The sequence below is a fragment of the Excalfactoria chinensis genome, chromosome 17, assembly GCF_039878825.1.
Source record: "Excalfactoria chinensis isolate bCotChi1 chromosome 17, bCotChi1.hap2, whole genome shotgun sequence".
Taxonomy (NCBI): domain Eukaryota; kingdom Metazoa; phylum Chordata; class Aves; order Galliformes; family Phasianidae; genus Excalfactoria; species Excalfactoria chinensis.
The window spans coordinates 5,886,198-5,907,736 of NC_092841.1; the positions used below are offsets into that span (position 1 = coordinate 5,886,198).

General features: G+C 48.6%; 1 protein-coding gene, 1 long non-coding RNA gene and 1 other non-coding gene across 10 annotated transcripts in view; all 3 read left to right on the forward strand.

Annotated features, from left to right (window-relative positions):
- RAB11FIP4 (RAB11 family interacting protein 4) overlaps positions 1 to 3,565 on the forward strand; it is a 71,935-nt gene extending 68,370 nt beyond the window's left edge. For all 8 annotated transcript variants that reach the window (XM_072351655.1, XM_072351656.1, XM_072351658.1 and 5 more), the window contains 4 exons: positions 34 to 171; positions 648 to 806; positions 1,159 to 1,302; positions 2,919 to 3,565. In XM_072351655.1, the coding sequence (XP_072207756.1) occupies positions 34 to 171; positions 648 to 806; positions 1,159 to 1,302; positions 2,919 to 3,035 (558 nt within the window). In that variant the 3' untranslated portion in view covers positions 3,036 to 3,565. The remainder of the gene's footprint in view (positions 1 to 33; positions 172 to 647; positions 807 to 1,158; positions 1,303 to 2,918) is intronic.
- Positions 3,566 to 11,497: 7,932 nt separating this feature from the next.
- On the forward strand, positions 11,498 to 20,206 carry LOC140259884 (uncharacterized). Its single transcript, XR_011905470.1, has 3 exons — positions 11,498 to 11,590; positions 19,655 to 19,848; positions 20,033 to 20,206. It is a non-coding gene; the product is annotated as an uncharacterized lncRNA (long non-coding RNA).
- Positions 13,256 to 13,327, forward strand: TRNAT-CGU (transfer RNA threonine (anticodon CGU)). The gene has a single exon. It is a non-coding gene; the product is annotated as a tRNA-Thr (tRNA).
- Positions 20,207 to 21,539: the final 1,333 nt, after the last annotated feature.

Consider the following 21,539-nt stretch of genomic DNA (forward strand, 5'->3'; position numbering starts at 1 on the left):
AAACTAGCTGTAAAAGTACTCCATTTATTCCAGGAAAGGCAACGCATGTCAGATAGGTTGGAGGACACCAGTCTGCGACTGAAGGATGAGATGGATTTGTACAAGAGAATGATGGACAAACTGCGACAGAACAGACTGGAATTCAACAAAGAGAGGGAAGCCACACAGGAGGTAGGTATGAGGAAGGTTGTAAGACCAGGCAATTGCACCTTATCTGCATGAAAGCTCCTCTGAAAAAGTATAGGCATACAAGATGAACGCTGAAAATATGACACCTGCTGAACGTGTTGTAGGATTGGGCATCTCTGACAGGGATACCCACAGGGTGATGAGTGTTGCAACAATACCTAATAAATGATGATCTCAGAGGGTTTACAACTCTTTGAGAACTGGAAGCCTTGAATGCATGCTGTAAGATTTGCTATACTAAGATTGAAAGAAGAATTATGCCTCTTAGACATCAAAGCTTTTTCCACCTCTGAAGCAGTTCAGGTGTCTTGCCCTTCCACAGAAGGGAAGAGTGTCTTGAGTTGTATGAGTGTCTTGAGTGTCTGTCCTTTGTCACAGTGCAAAGGTGCAGCACAGAGCTGCCAGGGAGGTTTGGTTATGCAGATGCTGGAGAGACGTGTTTCCTTGCCTGTCTGCAGCTTATTGAAGACTTGCGAAAAGAACTGGAGCACTTGCAGCTCTACAAGCTGGAATGTGAGCGTCCTGGACGCGGGAGAAGTTCCTCATCCAGTGTGAGTGAATTCAATGCTAAAACCAGAGAGGTGGAAATGGAGCATGAGATAAAACGGCTGAAGCAGGTGAGCAGGGAAGGGCCTCACACTCTGTGGGTGAGTCCAAATGAACTGTGCAGGATTTCTCAGAGAAATTCCTATAGCTGCATGTGCCAGTATGCTGTTTAAGGTGTCTGTATCCCCACTCACTTCCACTTTAGCTTAAGATGTGCATTACATTTGTCTAGAATTTATAATTAAGTTTTAACTTGTTGCGTACCTAGGAAACACCTGCAGTTCAGGAGGGGATGACTCTCACTGTTAAGAGCTGTTTGCTAACTTGCAGCCTTACTGTGTTTCATCCACACCAGATGACTTTTTTTTTTCCCATGAATTCATGTAGAAAGAACTTAAAAGCAGTTTTTTCATCCTTAAACAGGAGAATCAGAAACTTCGTGACCAAAATGATGATCTTAATGGACAGATTCTTAGTCTGAGTATCTATGAAGCTAAAAATCTCTTTGCAACACAAACAAAAGCTCAGTCACTGGCTGCTGAGATTGACTCTGCATCGAGAGATGAGGTAATATGCTTTCTTCATCAAGTACTGCATCCAAAAATCTGGATTTTTCAATGTAATTAACTGTCCAGGTTGATTTAACTGAAGCTGACAAATGAAAATCTGCTTTGTTAGGAGTTCAAGAAAGTTAGAAAATCAGTTTCAATTTAACAGTGGTTCTGGGCATTCCTTTTAACATAACTTGCTCGCTTTTGTCTTCAAACTGGAAATAGAATGTCAGTGAACTATTTTACAGTGGATTTATTTTAACATCTTCTATCTTGCAGGATATTGTGCTATTACAGCATTAATTTCTTATAGAAATTGCTACAGCTATTTGAATGAAATTTTATTTTCTGTTCTGGATTTAGTTCTAAGTTACTTCAGTACTGAGCTTTCACTTACATCTAAATTTGCTCTGTAGCAGAGCTGGATTCTTGCAGAAGGTAGGCAGTGTGCAGGTGATAATCTGGTAATGCTCTGAAGGGTGTTGGAGGGGACCATTTGCATGTGGGCTGAATCAAACTGGTACGACATCTTTAGGCTGCAGGATAGGTCATGAGATCAGGCCAACAGATATGTGCAAGTTCCCAAAGACAAAGACAAGTTAGGGATAAAAGAGTTTAAAAGGAATTGCTTACTTCTATGAATTGCTTCTTCTGGACAGAACTTTCCCTCATCTTCTTTAAGAGGAGTTTTGAGACAAACCTTTTTATTCAGTGTGTTACCTGAATGGCCCTGTTAGCCCCTGTATAGTCTCTTAAAGTGAATTACATACTCAGATTTCTTGCTGAACCAGGGCAGCGTGAAGAAAGGCTGTTTAATCGTAGAACTCTACTTGAATGAAAGCAAGTTGGGTTTTTGCTGTTGTTGAAATGGATCTTCATTTTTCTTTCGGAATTTCCTGTCTTTGGCTCATGCAGAGAATACCAGAGAGCACCACCCTCTGGAGGAGCAGTGTGCCTTGCAGCTGTGACCCAGCCTTAGTAAACCTCACAGACCAGTGTATATCTTTCTCATTGTTCTCTTTTTCCTATATTATTGAAATGAAGGTAAGGGGCTGCAGGTTGAGGGTGAGACTTCTCTGAAGGCTTATGGAAATGGACACAGATCACATGAGCTTTAGGAGGATATGGAGCATTGACACTTCTGGGCAACAGAGCAATCTGTCTTCATCTTTGGAGGGATTAAAGGGTTTTTCACAGCTTGGATGTGTAGTGGACGACAGTATGTTCTGAATACAGAATATAGAACAATATACACATGTTCTGTTCATCAGGCTTGCGTGCAAATCTACTGAAATCTAAAAATTTTTGTAGAAATTGAGCCCCATGAAGTTCTTGCACTGAGATGAGGAAGTTGGTCCGTGGTGTGGGTGCAGGATGGATTGTTGTGTTAGGTGTGGAATTTCTATTTCAGATGAGCTGCAAAAGATTCCTGTTGGTGACCATTCACCACCTTCCTAAATAATAAAGGTCTTTAACGTGCTGATCCTTCCTAACAGAGATAAAGGGAGGAGGCTGGGGTAGAATACTGCATGAGGTAATTGGTGATCTCGGCAGGTGATTGTCGCTTACCTGTCTGAATTCATGCTGTTTTGTAAACTGTTCTGCAAGAGTAACTGAAATGTTGTGTTTCAGCTCATGGAAGCCCTTAAAGAACAGGAAGAGATCAATTACAGATTACGACAGTATATGGACAAGATCATTCTGGCAATCCTAGATCACAACCCCTCTATCTTGGAAATAAAGAATTGAAGAGAATACAAAAAGGAAAAGCAGCAACTGCCCTATATTTCTACACATGCCACTGGATCTAAACAACACTCTGATACTGTAAATTAATCTATAAATATATATATATATACACTACATGTGAGTGTGGGTGCGCGGGTGTGTTTATATGACATTTGGTACACTGTTATTTGTCATTGAATTGGCTTGGTTAGACTTCCTTGCACTTTCAATACTTGTGTCAAGATAGATACTGTATATTAATGTAATAACAATATAACTGGATTATGCTGTTTTAGATACTGGACAAAATGACTCTACCTCTAGTTGTAAAGGTGGAAGAAAGACAGTGGACACATATGGATGTGACCCTAACTTTAGGAGCAAGATTTGTTCCTTTGTTCTTCCAGGAATTTGGGTACCACAAAGGAAACATTATACCCAGGTTCAGTTCCTAACCGGTGCTGACTGTGTAATTTCCTGTTCAATTGAGCTTTATTGCTTCAACAACATCCAGGAAAAGAACATCAGTGGGAAAAGGAAAGACACAAAGTAAAAAAGAAAGAAGTAGAAGACATTGCTGAATTGTTGCTATCTGTAAAATCACCATCCATCTGTTTGCCACTGTCAGCACCAAGTACTTTCTATAGATGATCACTCTGCTTTGGGATGCTTTGAGCCAACCCACTCTTTAGTGTGTGTGCACATGTGTATATTTTATGCCAGGGTTCCTGTAGCATTGAGTCTAGGAATCTTTTCAACTCTATTCCCCTATTTTCAGGGGTTCGTTGTAGAATGGCAGGAGTTGGAAGGGACTTTAAAGCTTGTACAGATCGCACCACCCACCTACTAGATCAGGCCATCCTGGCCTTGAATGCTTCCAGGAATGGGGCATTCACAGCTTCTCAAGGCAGGCCTGTTCTCCTGCTTCTCCACCCTCTAAGTAAAGGATTTCCTCTGAACAGCTAACTTGAATCTTCCTCCCCTTTGTCGTTTTTATCAGACTGTAAAAATGGATCTCCCTCTTGTTTATAAGCTCCTTTTATATACTGGAATGCTGAAGCGAGGTTTCCCTGGAACCTTTTCTTCTCCACGCTGCACAAGCTCAGCTCCTTTATTGATCCTTTAGAGGAGAGGTGATTCAATCCTCTCATCTTCGTGGCCTTCTCTGGACCCACTCGTAACAGCACCACATCTTGTGCTGGTCACCATATGCCAGCTGGGGCCTCAAGGGCAGAGCAGAGGAGGGCAGTCACCTCCCTCACCTTGCTGGCCATCCCTCTTTGGATGTGGCCCGACCCCCTGTTGTACAGTCTGCCTTCTGCTACTGACCCACGTCCAGCTTTTTGTCCATCAGGAACCTCAAGCCCTTCCCCACAGGGCTGCTGTCAATGAGGAGTTGTTCTCACAGTCTGTGCTCACGTCTAGGATTGCTCTGGCTGAGGTGCAACACTTTTGTGCTTGGCCTCATTTGGTTCATGTGAGCCCACTGCTTGAGCCTGTCCTTCTCCAGTCCTTTCCTTCTGCAGGTAGCACATGGGCTGTTCAGATGAATTCTGCAATCCCGTATCTTTGTAATTTTAAATATTTCACAGAAGGAGCATATTTTAGTTCTAAGGAAATAATAAAATATGTGTTAAGTTGCTTTCCCACCATCAGACACTGCATTCCTCACAGGGTGGCATTTTGTGGACAAGCTGTGGGAAAGGCAACCTGGGTCCTAATGCGGTGATAGGGGAAGTCTGATGTGAAGTGGCTTTTACTTATAGGGCAGTAAAAGATAGAAGAGCTTGGTCTTGCAAAAGCTGTCAATGCAGACTAAGTACACACGTGCTGGTTTGGAGCTTTGAGCAGGGAATGTGTTCCGATTTACACGAGCAGTTGTGTGAGTGCTTAACTTTAAATGCGTACTGTGACTGCTCATAGAAGTCAGTGGGACAGGGCATAAAGCTTTAGAATTGAGCGTCTGCTTAATTGCTGCCTTAAGTAGAGATGGGCTTCAACGTGTGCTTGTGTTTTCCTGTGCTGGATCTCTGTACTGTAGGGCTAGGACCCTCGTAATTAATAACGTGGCTTATATAAAAGAAGCTTATGGAATTGTCTGATAATTGAACACTTAAGCAGTTTCTATTCCGTGCACTTTTTCTTTTAAGGTAAACATTTCCCACTTCAAAATTCTTTGTGATTGATGCCAGCTGGCACACAAAAATAGGCCCTTCTAATAGTGATCTGGCTCTGCCCAATGCCTGGAGCCGTTTCCTCTATTGAATACACTCCCCAGGAGGACGTTACAGTAGCAGTGGCTGTGCTTTTCCGTGTATATCTTGCCCTGGGCAGCCTTGCCCCTAGTATTCTCTTGATGTATCTTGGTGTGTATATGTGATACATTTTTGCTGAATTTGAATACATCTATGTATTCAGTTATGGGTGTAAATATATATATATATTTTTCTGCGGTTTTTGTGTTCTTGCCTTCAGTGATGTTGCTGGAGTGTTGGGGAGGGGAGGGGGAGCGATACTGAAATTAGGCTTTCTTGAAGGCAAGAAAATATAAGCAATTTGTTTCTATGTATCTGCAGTAGGCAGGTGTAAAGTAACTGGAAAGCCAGAGGGAGCAGAGGAATAATCATGGGATGCAACATCCCAGAAGCAAAGAAGTCAGTAAGACTTCAGCGCACTGGGAGAAATGTTACAGTCTCGATCAGAGATGTCTCAGGGCTGGATTCCTGAGGCTACAGGGTAATCTGAAGGAAGGGATTTAAAGGCTATCCCTTTACCAGCTGGGAATGGTGTAAAATGTTCTCTGCTAAATTGCAGCAGCTTCTGTGTGTGGAGAAACAGGTGGATCACCCCACAGTACACCCTGTTCCCACCACTGCTGCTTCTGGATGTGCCACCCAGCAGGTAGGAGAGAAACTGTTAAACCAGCTTGGTGCTACCCACAGATACCTGCCAGGAGGACTCTTCACCTGTGATTCAGTGATGATGCCTCCATCTGCATGGTGCTGTTAGTGAGTTGTGCCAAGGACTTTGCTCTTCTTGCAGGCCACTGAGAACTGTTTCAGTTGTTGGATGGTTGTTGCTAACGTCCTGTGTTGTGCAGGGCTGGGTGAGCCAGCAGCCCTGCTAATGGGGCTTACTGCTTGGTAAGTTACACTTCTGTCCCGCTCTCCTGCTCTGGATTTACACATATGTGAAGCTGTTGCAGGTCAGACTGGTGACTGAATGTTTTTCCCCTGAATATTTTGATGTAAACTGGACTCAACTTTAGAATTTTAATCATCTAAAACCCGTTCTTGCTGGGGTCAGCAAACGTTGAGGACTAGGACTAGTTTGCAGAAAGCTGTGCTGAGCAACACACACAGCTGGCTTCATTGAACCTGCAGAGCTGAAGGGCTTGAGTGGAAGAAATGAATGTGGTAATATCCAAGATTCTGTGCAGGTAAATATGTAAAAAGTTAATGGCTACTGATAGCGACTGAGCACTGCGTGGCTGGAATCCTGGGAACGGCACGTTAGCCAAGAGTGCACAGCAGTGAATTTCCTACAGACCTGCAGGACTTTTGCTCAGCTCTGCACCCAGCTGCTTCAGAATTTAAAGGTGTTCATTCCTTGCTCCGCGGTGTTGGCATTTGAAGAGGTTTCTTACCACCACGTTGGTGGTGTTTGTAGCTTCGTTGTACTGCATTAGGAAGTTTCGATTCCATACCTGTGGGGCTGTTGGCATGGTGCTGTTTTCAATTAGCTCTCAAATACATATCCAGACACTTTCTGTGTTTCACAAGTAATGTGAGTTGGAGGTGGGAGATCCATTTCTTTGGCAGATATGTTTTCCTCTACAGTATCCACCTCTAAAAATAACTAGTTGGCAATTGCATTTTTAAGCTATCTGATAATAGGCCAAACCTGGGAGAACCTTTCTATCCTATAAAATCAGTCGTCACATTCTATGACATAAAGGTAACTTGGCAGTAAGGGAGATCATTTTGGTGGGTCATTGGAGCAGTGGGAAGAGCAGTTGGGTACCAGTTTTCCAGAGAATGCGTATTTCAGTCAGTATTTCCAACAGAAATATGGTATAATCTTATTCTAGCAATACTCAAATGCAGTAAACGTCCTTGTGTTAAAGTCATGCTTCTCATTTAACCCTCAGGGATGCAAACACAATCCAAGGTACTGTCTCTTGGTCTGTTCTTTAGCTCTTTGTACTGTAGGTTCTGAAAAGCTAAGCGATATTCTGATCAAACTAATTGCAAACCACTGCAGGTATTTTTGTATGGTGGTAAAAAGGAAACGAGTTGCTCCTGGCTAGGAGCAGTCCTTCACCAGGCTGATCACACATATGGGCTGCTGTGGAAAAATACCTCCTCCAAAAATTGCACTTAGAGAGTTCCTGAAACGTAGTCTTTGGAGTTGTGCTGATATTGGCTGCTGCACTCCAAATACCAGCCTTCAGCTCCTGGTTTCTGAGCATGGTGCTGATTCAAAACTATCTTGACAGCAGAGCATTTTTCAGCTTTTTTAGTAGCTCGTAATAATGATTCAAGTTGTTTGCTGTGTTTTGAAGTGTGACAGCGACAAACTGTAACTGTCCAGTCTGTTTCTAAAAGAGCCTTCAATACAGAGATTTGTAGCAAGTCTCAAAAACAACCTATACACTTTTGCTGCCAAAACTTTCCTTTAATGGTCTTGGGAGAAATTCAGATGTTTCTCATCCAGCTCTGTAGGCATTTGAGTGCAGTGTCACTAATTAATGGCTGTATCAGCAAACACCTTGCTGTCTGACTGCAGCAGGGCTCTGTTCTACTCTCCAGAAGGGGTCTTGGCCTACTGTATTTAGACTGCCTAATCTGTTTAGTGTCTGGAAGGTGTAAGTAAACCTTGATTGTGGCCTGCATCAGTCGCTGCTCAGCAGTCTCTAGGTCATAGTGCTAATGGCATGCAATGAGTCTTAAGAACTAGAATTCACAAGTAAATAGTTCTTTTCTTCTTTAGTGGCAGTGAATCTACAGTGTTGTTTTCTTAAACTGCATGGTGTGGTCTGAGGGATGTTTTCCAAGGAAGGAAGGAGGGAAGCAGCAGCTGATCTGACACTTACGGATCAGTGGCTTACATGATTCCAGTGAAAACCGACTCAAACTTGAACTAAGCAGTAACTGTGTTGGTTCTGGCATAAGCAGTTATATTCGTACTCATGTTAGGTCGTTTGGTACTTAAGGAACACATTCAAGAGAGCATGACTGCTTATGTAGCCAGCAGCTGATTTCAAAGGCAAGGATCTGCTCAGCAGCTGCTGGCACGTTGTTCCTTGGCAGCACCTTGGGATTGTCTTTTCAGTATTTCTCAATCTAAAACACTGATCCCAGGGCAGTTTGCTGTTGAAGCGTGTAGCATGTGTGAGTTTCTTCTCATTCATTGGAATCCTATAATCCTTATGAGGGTTCTGTTCTGCACAGAGGGAGGCTTCGCTGGGGCTTCTGTGGTTATTCTCTGTTTTAGGAGACAGTGTTGGTTCAGCTGAGCACTACAAACAAAATCTTTCAGTAATTTAACCAAAGGCTTGTGTGTTTAGCACACAATAATGCGGAACTTGAGCTGTGGATTATATTTATTAGGGATTTTTATTATATAGTGACTAGAAGAGGTGTGAAATCCCCATTGTGAGTAGCTTGTTGTCCTTTTAAAAAGATTTAGAGAAAATTCTCACCTACTGCCTCTCACCCTTTGTTTTCTATAACCACTAAAGAAGGAGGAAAGAAAAGGGGAAGAGTTCTGTTGTGCTTGGGGACAAAAATGAAAAGAAATGGAAAAGGAAGAACTGGTGTCTCCCACAGAGGAGCTCTTGTGGCTGCCCTTAGCTTACAGCAATGGCATGCAGTAGTTGTACACTGTTTGCAAGGCACAAACCTACTGGCTTAGCCTAGCAAGCATAACTCACAGATAATGGCAGCTGCCCATTCAGACTGAAACATCAGCAGGTTGGGTGACTGCAGGCCGTTGGTGACAGGACAGTGTTACATTCGTTGCCTTCCTTACACATTTTTCTTCTTCTTTTTTTCCTTTGGTTTATTGTTTTGGTCTTGCCATTTTTTTCCAGCTGTGAGAGCAGTACACATTGAAACGTATCATTAGGGAATGTTTTTAACTTAAACTTTAGCCTAGTGAAGAAAGCATTAATAAACATGGACTCTTTGGTATATTTTGGCTACCTACCCCTAGGATCTGTGTTTGTTTCTTAGGTAGGTGTTGTTAGTGGTGCAACTGTGACATTTGAGCTGTCAGCTTTCACATCACCGCTCTCAGCAGAGTGAAATTCACCCTGGCAAAGCCCACTGTGTCCTGGCCAAGGGCAGGGAAGGGATTGCTCTGGTAGACGCGCATTCGATACACAGTAAGAGATGGATGCAGAAGGGCTGCGGTTACTCTTCTGCCCAGACAGTTGGAGCAGTGACTGTTACACCACCCAACGTCAGCTCCATTTGATTTAATACTTTATCCTTAGTTGAATTATTCTGGCTTTGGAGAAGGGAAGTTGGAAGGGAGAATTTGGTTTGGTGTGAACCTTCACTGTGCTACAGGACAGCCAATGTTGCACTTAAGGTGTGTTTCAGTACTGTGATGTGCTGAGGATGACTGTAACCCACCTGTGGGAGCCGTTGGATTTGCTTTGTTGCACAGGCCGTACTGACATTTTCTGCATGGTTAGACATTGTAGACATTGTATTTGTGCCTTTGACTTCTCTGTTGTGAGAATGCACTGTATGGACACATCTCATCTGCTGCTTTGGGTACTTTTTATAAAAGCTTTTTCTTTTTCTTTTTTTTTTCCATTTGATCTTCATCTGAGATTTTCACGTCATGTAAATGTCTGTATATACAGAATAGCTCAGATTTGTATTCATGTGCCTGAGGTGTAAAATAATACTCATTTTCTACAGGTTTTTTTAGAAGCACGAGGTCATGTTTGCGATTCCTTAGCAAATGGGACGGAACACAACCAGCAGCTCTTTGTCTTGTCTCAGCCACGTGCTGCTGGGGGCTGCTCTGTTCACAGCAGTATCTCACACACTCCCTGGGTCTGTTCTGGTGTCACCACGAGACCAATTCTGTCTGCTTGTTAGTTCTGGTTAATTGCAAATAAAGCACCCAGCTGTGCATTAAGGTCCTGCCTCGATGCTTGTAGTTTTTATTCACATCAGACATTATTTGCTTCCATCTGTACTTGAAATGGGTGTCAGACAAAAACCTCCTTTGAACCCGTTGCCCATTTTAGGTTTATTTCAGTCCCGGGGTTATTTTAGTGGAAGTGGGTGAGTGATTTACTTTGACTATTGCAATTAAAAAGGAAACAGCAGTGCCATGTACAGATCCTCCTCCTTAAGGTAAAACGCTTTGGGTTTCTACTTCTCTTCCCTTCCTGCCTTATGCAGCCGCTTTTCCTAAGGAAGGACTCTGGGTCTGCACAGCTGAAAGTGTGTGTGAAGAGCACGAAGGTAACGGGGGCAGAATTTCTTCCCCGGATGGCAAAGTGTCCCTTAACCACGTCTGGCAGCGTCTTGCCTTTCACGTGTAGCAGCTGCGGGGTAAAGTCGGCTCAGCAGCACGGCGCTCTCCTGCAAAACATCGCTGCGTTCATCGGAGCGCTGACCCCCTCGCCTGGTCAGATGCTTGAATTGTTCCCTCTTGTGGCTTACGGAGCAGCCGATGATAAAAGCACCGATACGGCGAGGCGTACAAAAAGCAGTGCCTGCTGATGGCCCCAAGCCCGAAGTTCTGATCTATCGAATACAATGTTCCTTCCTCAGAGAGCCGAAATCTTTAACCCGAATCCACTGCATCCACCCCTCAGCCCGTGAAGCCGCCTCAGAAATAAGGAGCGGGGTTTTATTTCTGACTTCAAGAGCGGCTGGGTTTGAAGCCGAGCAAAATCCATTCGCTCCATTGCTACAGAAGGAAGCAGCCAGAAAAAAAACCCACAGCATATGCTTCTTTGTAACTTCATTCTGTAATTTACGCCACCCGTGAAGCGATGTCGGTACTGTTGCACTGTGCTATTTTCCCTGTATTTTCTTGAAGTACTTTATGGGGACAATAAAGCCATCTTTGCTCCCGTGAATCCTTTCACCTCGCTGTAACGTACCACGCATGGGGATGGTTTGCTTTCCCTGCACGACTGCAGGGCTGTCCGCGGGGACGGGGAGCGATTCGAGTCCTTCTATTTCTGCACGGTACGTTTGAAGGCATCGCGCTGCTGTGCGCCGCTCCTCGAGCTGCAGCTGCGGGCTGTTAGCGGGCCTGTGGCCAGCTGCTATGGGCTGATTGCTGAGCGGGGCGGATCACAGCGGCCGGCACCTGCGGCGATCCGGGCGAGCTCCGCGTGCTGCGCTGCCAGCAGCAGGACGGCCGCGCGCCGCTCCTCGGCCGCAGGAGCTGTGGGGGGGCTGCGCTGCTCCGGGTGGGAGAGGGGACCTCGGCCGGCACCCGGACCCGGACCCGGACCCGCTGTAGGACCCCGCACGTTCTTCCCCCATGGAGCGGGACCCTGCTGCCCGCGGCGCCCTCCGGACCAGCGCTCTGAGGTAACGCTTTATTTTGTAACTTTCTCCTTTTTGAGCTGCCGGCCCCGCCGGCCTCAACTCCGGGTTTTACTTTAACTGCTGGAGTAAAGGAAAGGGTCGCGGCACGGCTCTGGCTGTGGAAGTACCAGGTGGAGTTCTGGAAGGTTCTGTGCGGAGCAGCCGCCTGCTGCCCCCTGTGCCCGGCTGTGTGCCCGGCTTTTGTGCACTGCACTTCCAAGGGGTTATGATTGTGCAAATGGGACTGAGATCTCCGAGCTCCTCGTGGTGATGGTTCCCCTGCTTTTATCTTCTGGGGGACAGGGAGAAAGGAAAGGAGTCCTGAGAGCAGGGGGGGCAGTTCAGCGGGGCAGGAGCAGAGCAGGAATTAGATTGCAAGAGCTCTGACCCCGGGAACGTTGGGTGGTGCCAAGGAGGACCTTTGCAGACAGAAAATGCATCTTGTGTGCACACCAAGGGAGCACAGCCATCGGTTGTGGCATCAGGCACACTCTGGAGATCACACTCTGGAACATAAGTGTTCAACATGTGAGTCTTAAAGCTCGTGGCTTTGATGGGCCCTGGGATGTGTTGCTCCCGTCTGAATCTCCCTTGACCCACACACACTGCGGCAGGGACTCTCCCTGCTTGCATGGCTTAGCATCAGCTCTGCTCTTGGGGCCGGCTGCTTTCTGGAGGCAGGGAAGGGGCTGGAGCACACACACAGTGCATTGAACGTTGTCCCACGTGTAGGATGAGTTAGAATTTGGGTTAATGGTGGCTTTAAGGTAACTCTGTAGCACTGCTGTGTAAGTGCTGTGACAGGAGATGTTCTCACACCTTTATTCCATCGCACTCTGACCTTCGTGCCTTAGCTAACAGACCCGTACGAAGCAGGTGGTTGCTACGTTGCTGCCGCAGCACGTAACACAAGGCTTATAAATCACAGCACGGACTCGCGAACAGAAAGCAGAGCAGCGGAGCGGGGCCGAGCTCAGTACCAGCCGTGTGCGCTCCTCCCCGCCGTGCTGGATGGCGGCCTGCCGTGTCGGCCGGAATTGCGTCCGGCGGGGAGCGGCTCCGTCCTGCTGTGCCGGCAGGGGGCGCTGTGCCGGCGGGGGGTGACGGGCGGTTCGTGGTGCGCTGCGGGCTGATGAGCGCTGATAGCGCCCGACTGCAGCCGAGACTCAGTCAGGAGTCCTCAGGGTCGGCAGCTGGGAGCCCCGGGGAGGAAACGCGAATGGCTGCATAAAGCTTAAACATGAATAGCTGCATAAACGCGAATAGCTGCATAAAGCATAAACGCGAATAGCTGCATAAAGCATAAACGCGGCGCCGCGGTGTGACGGAGGGAGCGGAGGATGGCGGGGTGGATGTAGAACGTGACAATCCAGGCGGAGTCGCTTCCTGAGCGGAGGAAGGCGCGGGCCGGGGGAGCCCCGAGCGGGGGCCGTTCCCGCAGCTCCGGGCGCGTTCCCGCGGCCGCCGCCCGTTTCCGTGGCGCCGCCTCCCGCCGGGACCGCCCGGCTCAGCCGCCCCCCATATCCCCCCATATCCTCCTCCATCTCCCCCTCCATCTCCCCCCATCCCTCCCCTATCCCCCCTATTCCTCCGCCGTCCGTTCCGCTCCTGGCGGTTCGGGAGGCCGCCGCCTTCCACTGGCTGCGCGCGGCTGCTGCTAGCCCGTCAGGCGCGGTGGCCAAGTGGTAAGGCGTCGGTCTCGTAAACCGAAGATCGCGGGTTCGAACCCCGTCCGTGCCTGTCGAGTGAATCGCGGTGAGCCCCGCGGGGTGGGTGCCGCTTCAAGGCCCGGTTTGCGGCCGCTTTTTGTTCCCGGCCGCGGGGGCTCCGGAGCGGAACGGCCGCCGCGTGCGCTGGGGCGGGATGGCTGCCGCGACGGAGGAGCAGCGAGGTGGGCCCGGGGTCCGTGTCAGCAGCGCCCCCGGTCTGTGGAGAGGCAGAAGGGAACCGAGCCCGAGGTTTTGCCGAAGGACGGCGGTGCGAGAGCAGGAAAGCGCTGCTGGGCCGGGAGGGACGGCTGCTGTGGCTGAGGAGCTCTGAGAGCGCTGAGCTCTCCTTGCTGTTACTGTGCAGGTGCGGGCTGTGGTGTCCGGGATGGCGGAGGAAGGCTGAATCCAGGAGTAAAGCGATGCCGCCTTGGAGTGCTTGTACCACTCACAGCACTGCTGGGCTCGATTGTCCGGTTCTCCGTGCGTAGAGCCGTGCAGAGCTTTGCACGTGTGCACAAGGCGGTTCTGCCAGCTCCGTTTGGCATCGCTTCAATTATCGCTGCTTTCAGGCGGTTCAGAGTCGCTCTGTTGCAGGATCACCGCAGCCGGCTCTTTGGGGCTCCGCACAGGGGGAGCTGCTCAGCCCCACGCTGGCTGCTGGGAGGCTGCTGTCCTCCGCAGGTACCGCGGGTGCACGACGTGTGTGGGGAGCGCAGGACGTTGTTAACGAGCCACAAAACGTGCCGCATTCCGCCTGATAGAAAAACGGGCTGTGCCGCTTAGAGCCCGCTTAGTAAAACCCAGGCGGTGTTTTAGGAGGGAAGTGCGGGGCTGTCAGAACTTTGCTGCGGGTTTCTGAGGGCGGGAGTTTCGGCTTGGAAGCACTTTTTGTCTTTTAAATGCCGTAGCATCTCACACAGGAACGTGGAACCAAAATGTTTGTCATGACTCAACATCCATCTCGCAGCTCCTGCAGGGATTTCGGAGCTCGCTGGGTTTGCTCCCAGTTGCGAGCAGTTGTGAACACGAGGTGCTCCCTGCAGGGGGTTTGCCATCAGTAAATCCGAGCGGCTGAGTGCTGCACAAACGTGTGCCATGATGAGGAGCCGGCTGGGTCAGTCAGGCTGTGACCCTGCTGTTCTCATAGGCCGTAACACAGCCAGCAGCCCTGGCTCAGCAGTAGAGGCTGCAGGTTCTCGGTGACTTCTTGCAGCAGCAGTTCAGGCTGTGAGCAGCTGGCTCCAGATGTGTCCCTGTTACCTCACACACATCTTGTGTTTGGCCTGTTACCTTGGACAGGAGCACCATGCAGTGTGTCAGCAGGCCCCAGTGGATGAAAAGGAGCAGAGTTCCATTTCAGCCAACAAGTTTGCATCAATTTGCATGGGAGCAAAGTCCAGCCTAAATGATAAATAAGAGCACCTGCTCGTCACATCTCAGCTGGTCCTGCTGTGCCCGCTGGCACCACTGGGGCTCTGCTCAGTGCTGCTTCTGCACTGTTGTGTCCTGTAGGAGCTCCTGGCGCTGCAGGGCTGTGTTGAGGCAGATCTCTGCCCTCCCACTGCCCAAATCCCCATCCCCTCCTTCTTACATGGGAAGGAAATCTGTGTTGGGCTTAATAATTAATGTCCTGAAGGTCGGTGAACTTTAATCAAGCTGATTACGCACTGATGGTGGCTGCGCCGAGGGGCGGTGTGGGCAGGAGAGCATTGTTTGTTTTGGACACAAAGCCTGACCAAATGCAAACCAAAACGTTCAGGTCTCCCATTCGGGTTGCTCTCGGATCTTTGATTTTGTGCAAAAAAAAAACCACCGAGGAGTCTCCCTGTGAATGTGACACTATTAAATGAGGATTAAGACGAGGCTCCTTTTAACGCAGTTAATCATAATGTGTTCTTATTAAGTACTTAAAGTGTGTGTTGCTGCTGAAAATCTTGAGCTGTGTTCATGGAACTTGCTGAGCTTCTGGGCCGATGGGCTTCTTCAGAACACAGACATCTTCACGACCCCTTTGCAGTTCCTCTTAAAATTAAGTGTTAAAACAAATCACTCCTAGCAGCGATCTTTTCTGACTCTATTACGCGTGCTTTTGGGAGGCTGACAGAAAATGCTGGCTTTAGGGAAGCAAGAAGTGAATGGGAACTAAAAGCATCGTGTTCTTTGTTTGGATTATAATGACATGTACAGCGCTTTGCAACCCTCATGAGTGTCTGTCGCGTCCTCCCCGGGGTCAGACTTCAGCAACTGAAAAGCAGCGTTAGCAGCGCAGGGGAAGCTGTGTTGGATTCGGAAATAGTGGTGAGATCATTCCTGAGCTGTGTGAGCACCTCGTGGTGCGCGGCCAGGGCTGTCCCAGGGGCTGCAGCTGGGAAAGCATGGAGCCGCCTTCTTGGTGCCTGTGCTTTTTGGGTGTCCCTCTATGGGAGAGCTGGCAGCTCTCTGTGGTCTTTTTGTTTCAATAAGAAAAGTGGGGGAAGATAAAACACCCCATCCCTGAAGCTCTGAGCTTGGAGAGGAAACCCATGTGCCAGCTGTGTGCCAGGGTGAGCAGCTGTGTGCAATGTGCTGCTGGGAGCAAAGGGGAACTGCTCGCCGTGTGCTGCATGGAGCCGTGCTGATGTTCCCCACGGGTTAGACAAGAAGTGCTGGGAGCATGTTATAAAGGTACAGCTGGCTGCTGGGGCTGCAAACAACTGGGGGGCAGCAGTGGGTTTGAGTGAGGCAGAACCAGCACAGCGGTGTTATCTGAGTGGTAAATATGTGTCTGGGTACATCAACTTCTGTGTAAATAAAGCCCAAACTGTGGAAATCTTCACACAGCCACAGCAATGCGAGTCCCCGTTTCCATTATGCCTGGAATTTAATGGGCTGCTGAAGTTTGACCAAGAGGCATTTCTTGTGTCAGAATGAAAAATTACAGATCAGAAGGGTGACTCTGCAGACAAACATATCGATCTGAAGCCTGGGTGACACAGCCTTCCTGGAGGAGAGCCCAGAAGCATGTCTGTGTTTAAAGTCAAATGGCTGCAGCCTTTTACCACTGATGAATAAAAAATGTTTTTGTCTGCATGCCGAAGGCTGAAGCAGAAATGGCTTGATTTGTTCTGCGGGAGGAGCAGGTAGGTGTTTGCGAATAGAAACCCATCGAGTGCCGCAGTATTCAGTAGTATAAAGAAGTAATGACAGTGTGTAGGAAATAAGGAATTGTTCAGCTTTTTTGTTGTTGTTGTTATTCCTTTGAAAACTCTTGTTTTATGGCAGCTGTGGGAAAGGCAAACTGAGTCTCCTCGCTCTGTGTTGGAGGTTCTGGGTTACGGTGTCCCCTCCCATGGAGATGTGGGGAGGGAAGCAGTTGTGATGTTCCTTCATTGGGAACCATTGGGGGAATTGCATCTCTGCGGTGGCAGAGGTTTGGTGCTGAGGATGCTGCTGCCTGCAGTTGGATGCTAACGGTGAGGTGTGGGTGTACCCAGACCAGTGTGCAGCCCCTGGGTGAGGCGTAGTGTGATGGTGGTGGTGGCAGCCCAGGTTTGTGAATGAGCTGTGTGGCACCCGGTGTCCTTTCTCCCACGGTGGGGAGTGCAGTGGCTGCCATTGCAGTGCTTGGTGCTGCGGTTCCACCAGGGAATGTGTGAAAGCAGAATTCAAGTGGAAGAAGTGGTGCTGGCTGGCAGTGACTGTCAGCAGGTACCAGCTGATGTTCCCAGCAGCGTGTCTCAGCCAGGCTTCAGTCATGCAGGGGAAAGAAGAGCAGGGAGGACAAGTGGATGGGAGATTTACAATCTCATTTCTCCCCCCATCTCAGCAGCAAGAGATCTGCTGGTCACAGGAGCCCTGTGCCTCTCCCTTATTCTCTCCTGGCTTTAAATGTGTGAAAGAAACAGAAGCCCAGAGCCCAGCCCTGTAAGGTTTGTGCACTGGAGTTCTGTCTCTGCACGCACCAGCTGATGTGTTCCACTGAGAGCTGACTGCAGGACGAAGGGCAGTGAGATGAGTGCAGTTTTTGCTCTGGCTGGGTGTAGGCTGGAAAAAATTATACTGGAGCTGATGAAATTGTCTGTTTGCAAATGCAGTGCCATGGGAGCAGTCAGACCTCGGGTTAATGCAGCTTCCGAACTATTAGACCTCATATTTGAACGGCGATTTATTTCCTTTGCGTTCGGCACAATATGGTTCCATGGGCCTGGAGGTGATGGTGGGGCACAGCCTGCCCTGCTGTGCCTTCTTGGGGGTGATGCTCAGCGTGGCTGTGGCCTGCTGGGTTGGTTGTAGCAGTGATAACTGCAACAGGAGTGCTGGGTTCAAACAAGCAGCTGAACTAAAGAATTCATACTATGAACTCAAGGCAAGGGTGACCAAGGATAGGGGTTAGTGTTTGCTGTCTTTCAAGTTGCTGTAAAAACTTACTTGGGAAGCTCAAGAATGAGACTGATCAGCTAGTGCTGCAGATCTGTCAGAGGGCTCCTGGAGTCCCAGCTTCTATACGTCATTGCTGGGTGCCACAAATGGTCCCAAGAGCAGGATGGTGGCACTGTGCAGAGCACTGCTGGGGGTGTGAAGTGGTAGAATCCTTGTCACTCACTTCATGGGTACTGTAGCCAGGTTCAAACGTGTGTCGTGTTACAGGAGAAGGAAAGCAGAAGGCAAGCGAGGCTTTACTGACAGAACTGGGTTCAAAAACCTCATTTTGTACCCTCCGTGTATGGGTGGTGGGAGGATTAGTACCATGGCAACATCTTCCATTTGGAACTGTCTTGTATAGTCCCACAAGCACTGTCCCCTCTCAGCAGTCACTGCAATGCTTGGTGCCCCTGGAGAGCCCTGAGGAGAGAAGTGAGCTCCCACGCCGAGCCTCTGCTGCAGCTGAATTCCTGACTCCTGTCCTTTCATCACTCTGGGCCCAACTTAAAGAGTACTTGCAAAGCTACCAAATATAGAACGCTGGCTGCATATTTCACAACTGAAACTTGCAAATGCTGGAGTGGATTTCATGGACCGAAGCCCCCCATGGAGGGAGCGTTACAGTAAATAATGTCAGTGCATTTGTTTAATCCCTGGGGATTGTGGAATGAAGGATTAAAGCAGGCTAAGGGGATTTCCCAATTGACAGCTGCTCCTCTGTGCACAAACACACCATTTTTTTATATGTAACGTGTTCAGCCACAAGGAATTCGAGCTGCACATGGCACCGTGCATAGCATAACCACATCTGGCTGCACGTATCTGTCTCCCGTGGTAATTGTCTTTAATAGACACAATTGGGGATGAGGTAGTTGTACCAAGAAGAGACATAGTTCTGTGTTTGAACAGGAAACCATTATTTCTGAGCTTAATCATAGCTCGTTAGTGCTTTGATTTTCTCCTCTCTCCTGCAGACACGCAGACACACGTGCTTTAAATACGAAGGCCCCGTTTTCTGGTGGGACATTCATCATGTGTTGACAACTGGCCTGGGGTTCTCTGGCTGGGCCTTGGCCAGTGAGCAGAGCGTGAGCTGTGCTGGTCTGTGAGCTGAGGCTGCAGCTCTGCAGTGACACGGGGCTGCTCGGAGCTGGGCAGAGCCCACAGGAAGCCACTTGGGTAGGCTGGGCTTCCCATGTGCCCCGATGGGCTGCTGGTGTTGTGCAGAGGTGTGAGGGTCTGATCCTTGCAGTGCACTGTGTGGGGATGGTTCAGGAGTTTTCAATCACGAGCTTGCTATTGGTTTAGTTAAACAAAAAACTGGTTGATTCTGGGTCTCTAAGCAAGGTGAAGGTCTGCAAGTTTCATCCTGTGCCTGCAGTGGACTTTCAGTTATTTCTCACTCTAATCATTGTGTCCAACTACTTTGATGGTTCAGTTTCTTCAACAAGGGGTGATGCTGAAATACCAAGCTGTTGGCTGCAAGCCGTGCTTGCTCACAAGCTGCTTAGTGCCACATGCTGAAGAGTTAACAAATCAATGGCTCTGCTTGCAGAGAAAGGCATTGCACGAGCGTAGGCAGAATTGTGAAAGGAGGACTTGGGTTAATGCATGCATTCAGCAGGACCAAACTGCATCCCCAGGGTCTGTGTCCCGGGCAGTGATGTGCAGCCCAGCCTCCCACTCATTGTACATTGCAGCAGCTCTCTCCAGTCTTCAGAGGTGGCACATCAGCCTTCCATATGGTAAAGCCTCTGTGAAGACCCATAAAGAAGCTACTGCTGGGTTATGGGTCTTGTAGAAATGCTTTCTTTTTGTTTTCCCCTAAACAGGGCTATTTTCAGAAGCAATAGGATCTGTGGTTATTGTTCTGGGCTGCTGTTGGTCTCATGTTATTAATATGTTGGTCCTTTGGCTGCCAAACAGCTTCAACCAAAGTGCCGATGTTTATTTTTAGCATTGTGAAAGTTGTGGTGCTTCACAACGTGACGTTTCTGTGACAACATCTGAAGTGAACGCGGGGCTCGTCCTGCTCCCACCTCTCATCCAGACGAGCTGCAGTCCCGTTCCCAGCACGCAGGTTCTGCTCACCATGGAGAACAGCCAGCAGGTGTTTGTGGGAGGAGCTGCAGTCCAGAGACCTGACCTCAGGTAAGGATGTATCCCCTGCTGAGGGGGGCCCTGTCTGCCATCTGCCTGATCCCGTTACCATCAGAGCACCACCGGTGTCCTCAGTGGCAGTGGAGCAGGCTGTCGGCAGCTGAGCAGAGTCTCGCAGGACGAGGCTTCCTGCTGGGCCGAAGCGTTGTGTGAAAGTCTTTCCCTGATCTCATAGGACGTGCTTGACATCCAGTGCTGGTGGTGACAAGAGGAAGACAAGAGGCAACATTGTACGAGGTTACTGAAAATAGCAAATCAAACAGTTGGTCTGGAAGCCAGCTGAGGAGTTGTGCCATCCACTGAGCTGGGAAGAGTCTCCATTCCCTGGCTCACGCTCGTCCTTCCATACATGGAGGTAGGACTCCTGCTATGATTTTCGTGCTGGGTGTTGGTCTGTGTTGTCATGAGTGGTTCATTTGAAGAGCAAGAGTAGTGACAAAAATGAGTGAGAATCAGTAGTTGGTGGGTGTGAGTTGCAGCCTCCGCAGCAGTGAGAATCTCTTTATTCCTAAAGGCTGTTGAGGACTTTCCTCTTTAAACCCAAGTGATTTCTGCAGTATCCTGAGCCCTTCACAGGAGGTCACCGCCCTGCACACAGCTTTTGGAAGTCTTTATTTCTACCAGTGCTCACTGGGCACCGCTCAGAACAAATTCCTGAGCATCGTTATTCCAGCTGATAACAACTTATCATTTCCGTACCTTCCTTTAGTAAATCTCATTCACAAAGTCCTCATACAGCTCCTCCTTCAAACCTTTTTTTTTTCCATGATTCACTTTGCATCCTACTATTGCTTTTAAGCAACATGTTCCTTGGCTCTAAATGTTCATCAGGCTTCCGGCCAAGGAACACTTCCTTCTGTGCAAAGGATGACTTTGCAGCGTTGGTCGAGTGTAGCAGTTACAGTACAGACCAGTTCAAGTTCTCTTCATCCCATTCTGCCCACGCAAGGCAGGCGGTCACTTGCCACAGCCATAATAGTGCCGCTGCCAAAGCTCTGAGCATGCAGAGGCTTCTGGTGCAGCCTGCATACACATGGCTGTGGTGTGTGTGTCTGTGTGGATGCAGGAAGTTCTGCACGGACACCAGGGATGGATGTCTGTGTTCTGCTGAACCCAAATGTCTGAAGGATGAGTGCTGTGGGTGCTGGCTGTGATTTTTGTTAGCTTTAGCTCCTGGAGCCCAGTTTGGAGCTTCTTACTCAGCTGATGTTTTCCTACCAGGTACAGAAGAGGTGATGAAAGCATTCTTGTGCTCTGGGATTTCCATACTGTTATGGGAGCTCATTCTACTCTGCATCCCTGTAGCTGTGCTGCTCAACTCGATGTAGCTGTTCCTGCTGTGATCTTCAGTGAGCATCACCGTGATTGCTGACAGCTCGCAGAAATAGTAAGTGATGTCCTCTATCTTTGTATCTCACTGCTTTGCCGTCATAAAGTGTCTGTGGGCACAGTCATGTGAAGGAACCGGAGTGCTCTGCAGCGTGTGTGAGCACTGTTCCCTTTTTCCTCAGTGTGTCACTAGGAGGATCTGCAGCATTAGATTAACAGGGGGTGCAGAAGCTGGCAGGGCTCACGTGTGGCTTAACATCCAGAGTGTGTATAAAGGGATCATTCCAAAGTGACTCTAAGCTCAACCACACAAGGCAGGTGAGGTCGTGCAGAGGAATAACTTATAATAAGAT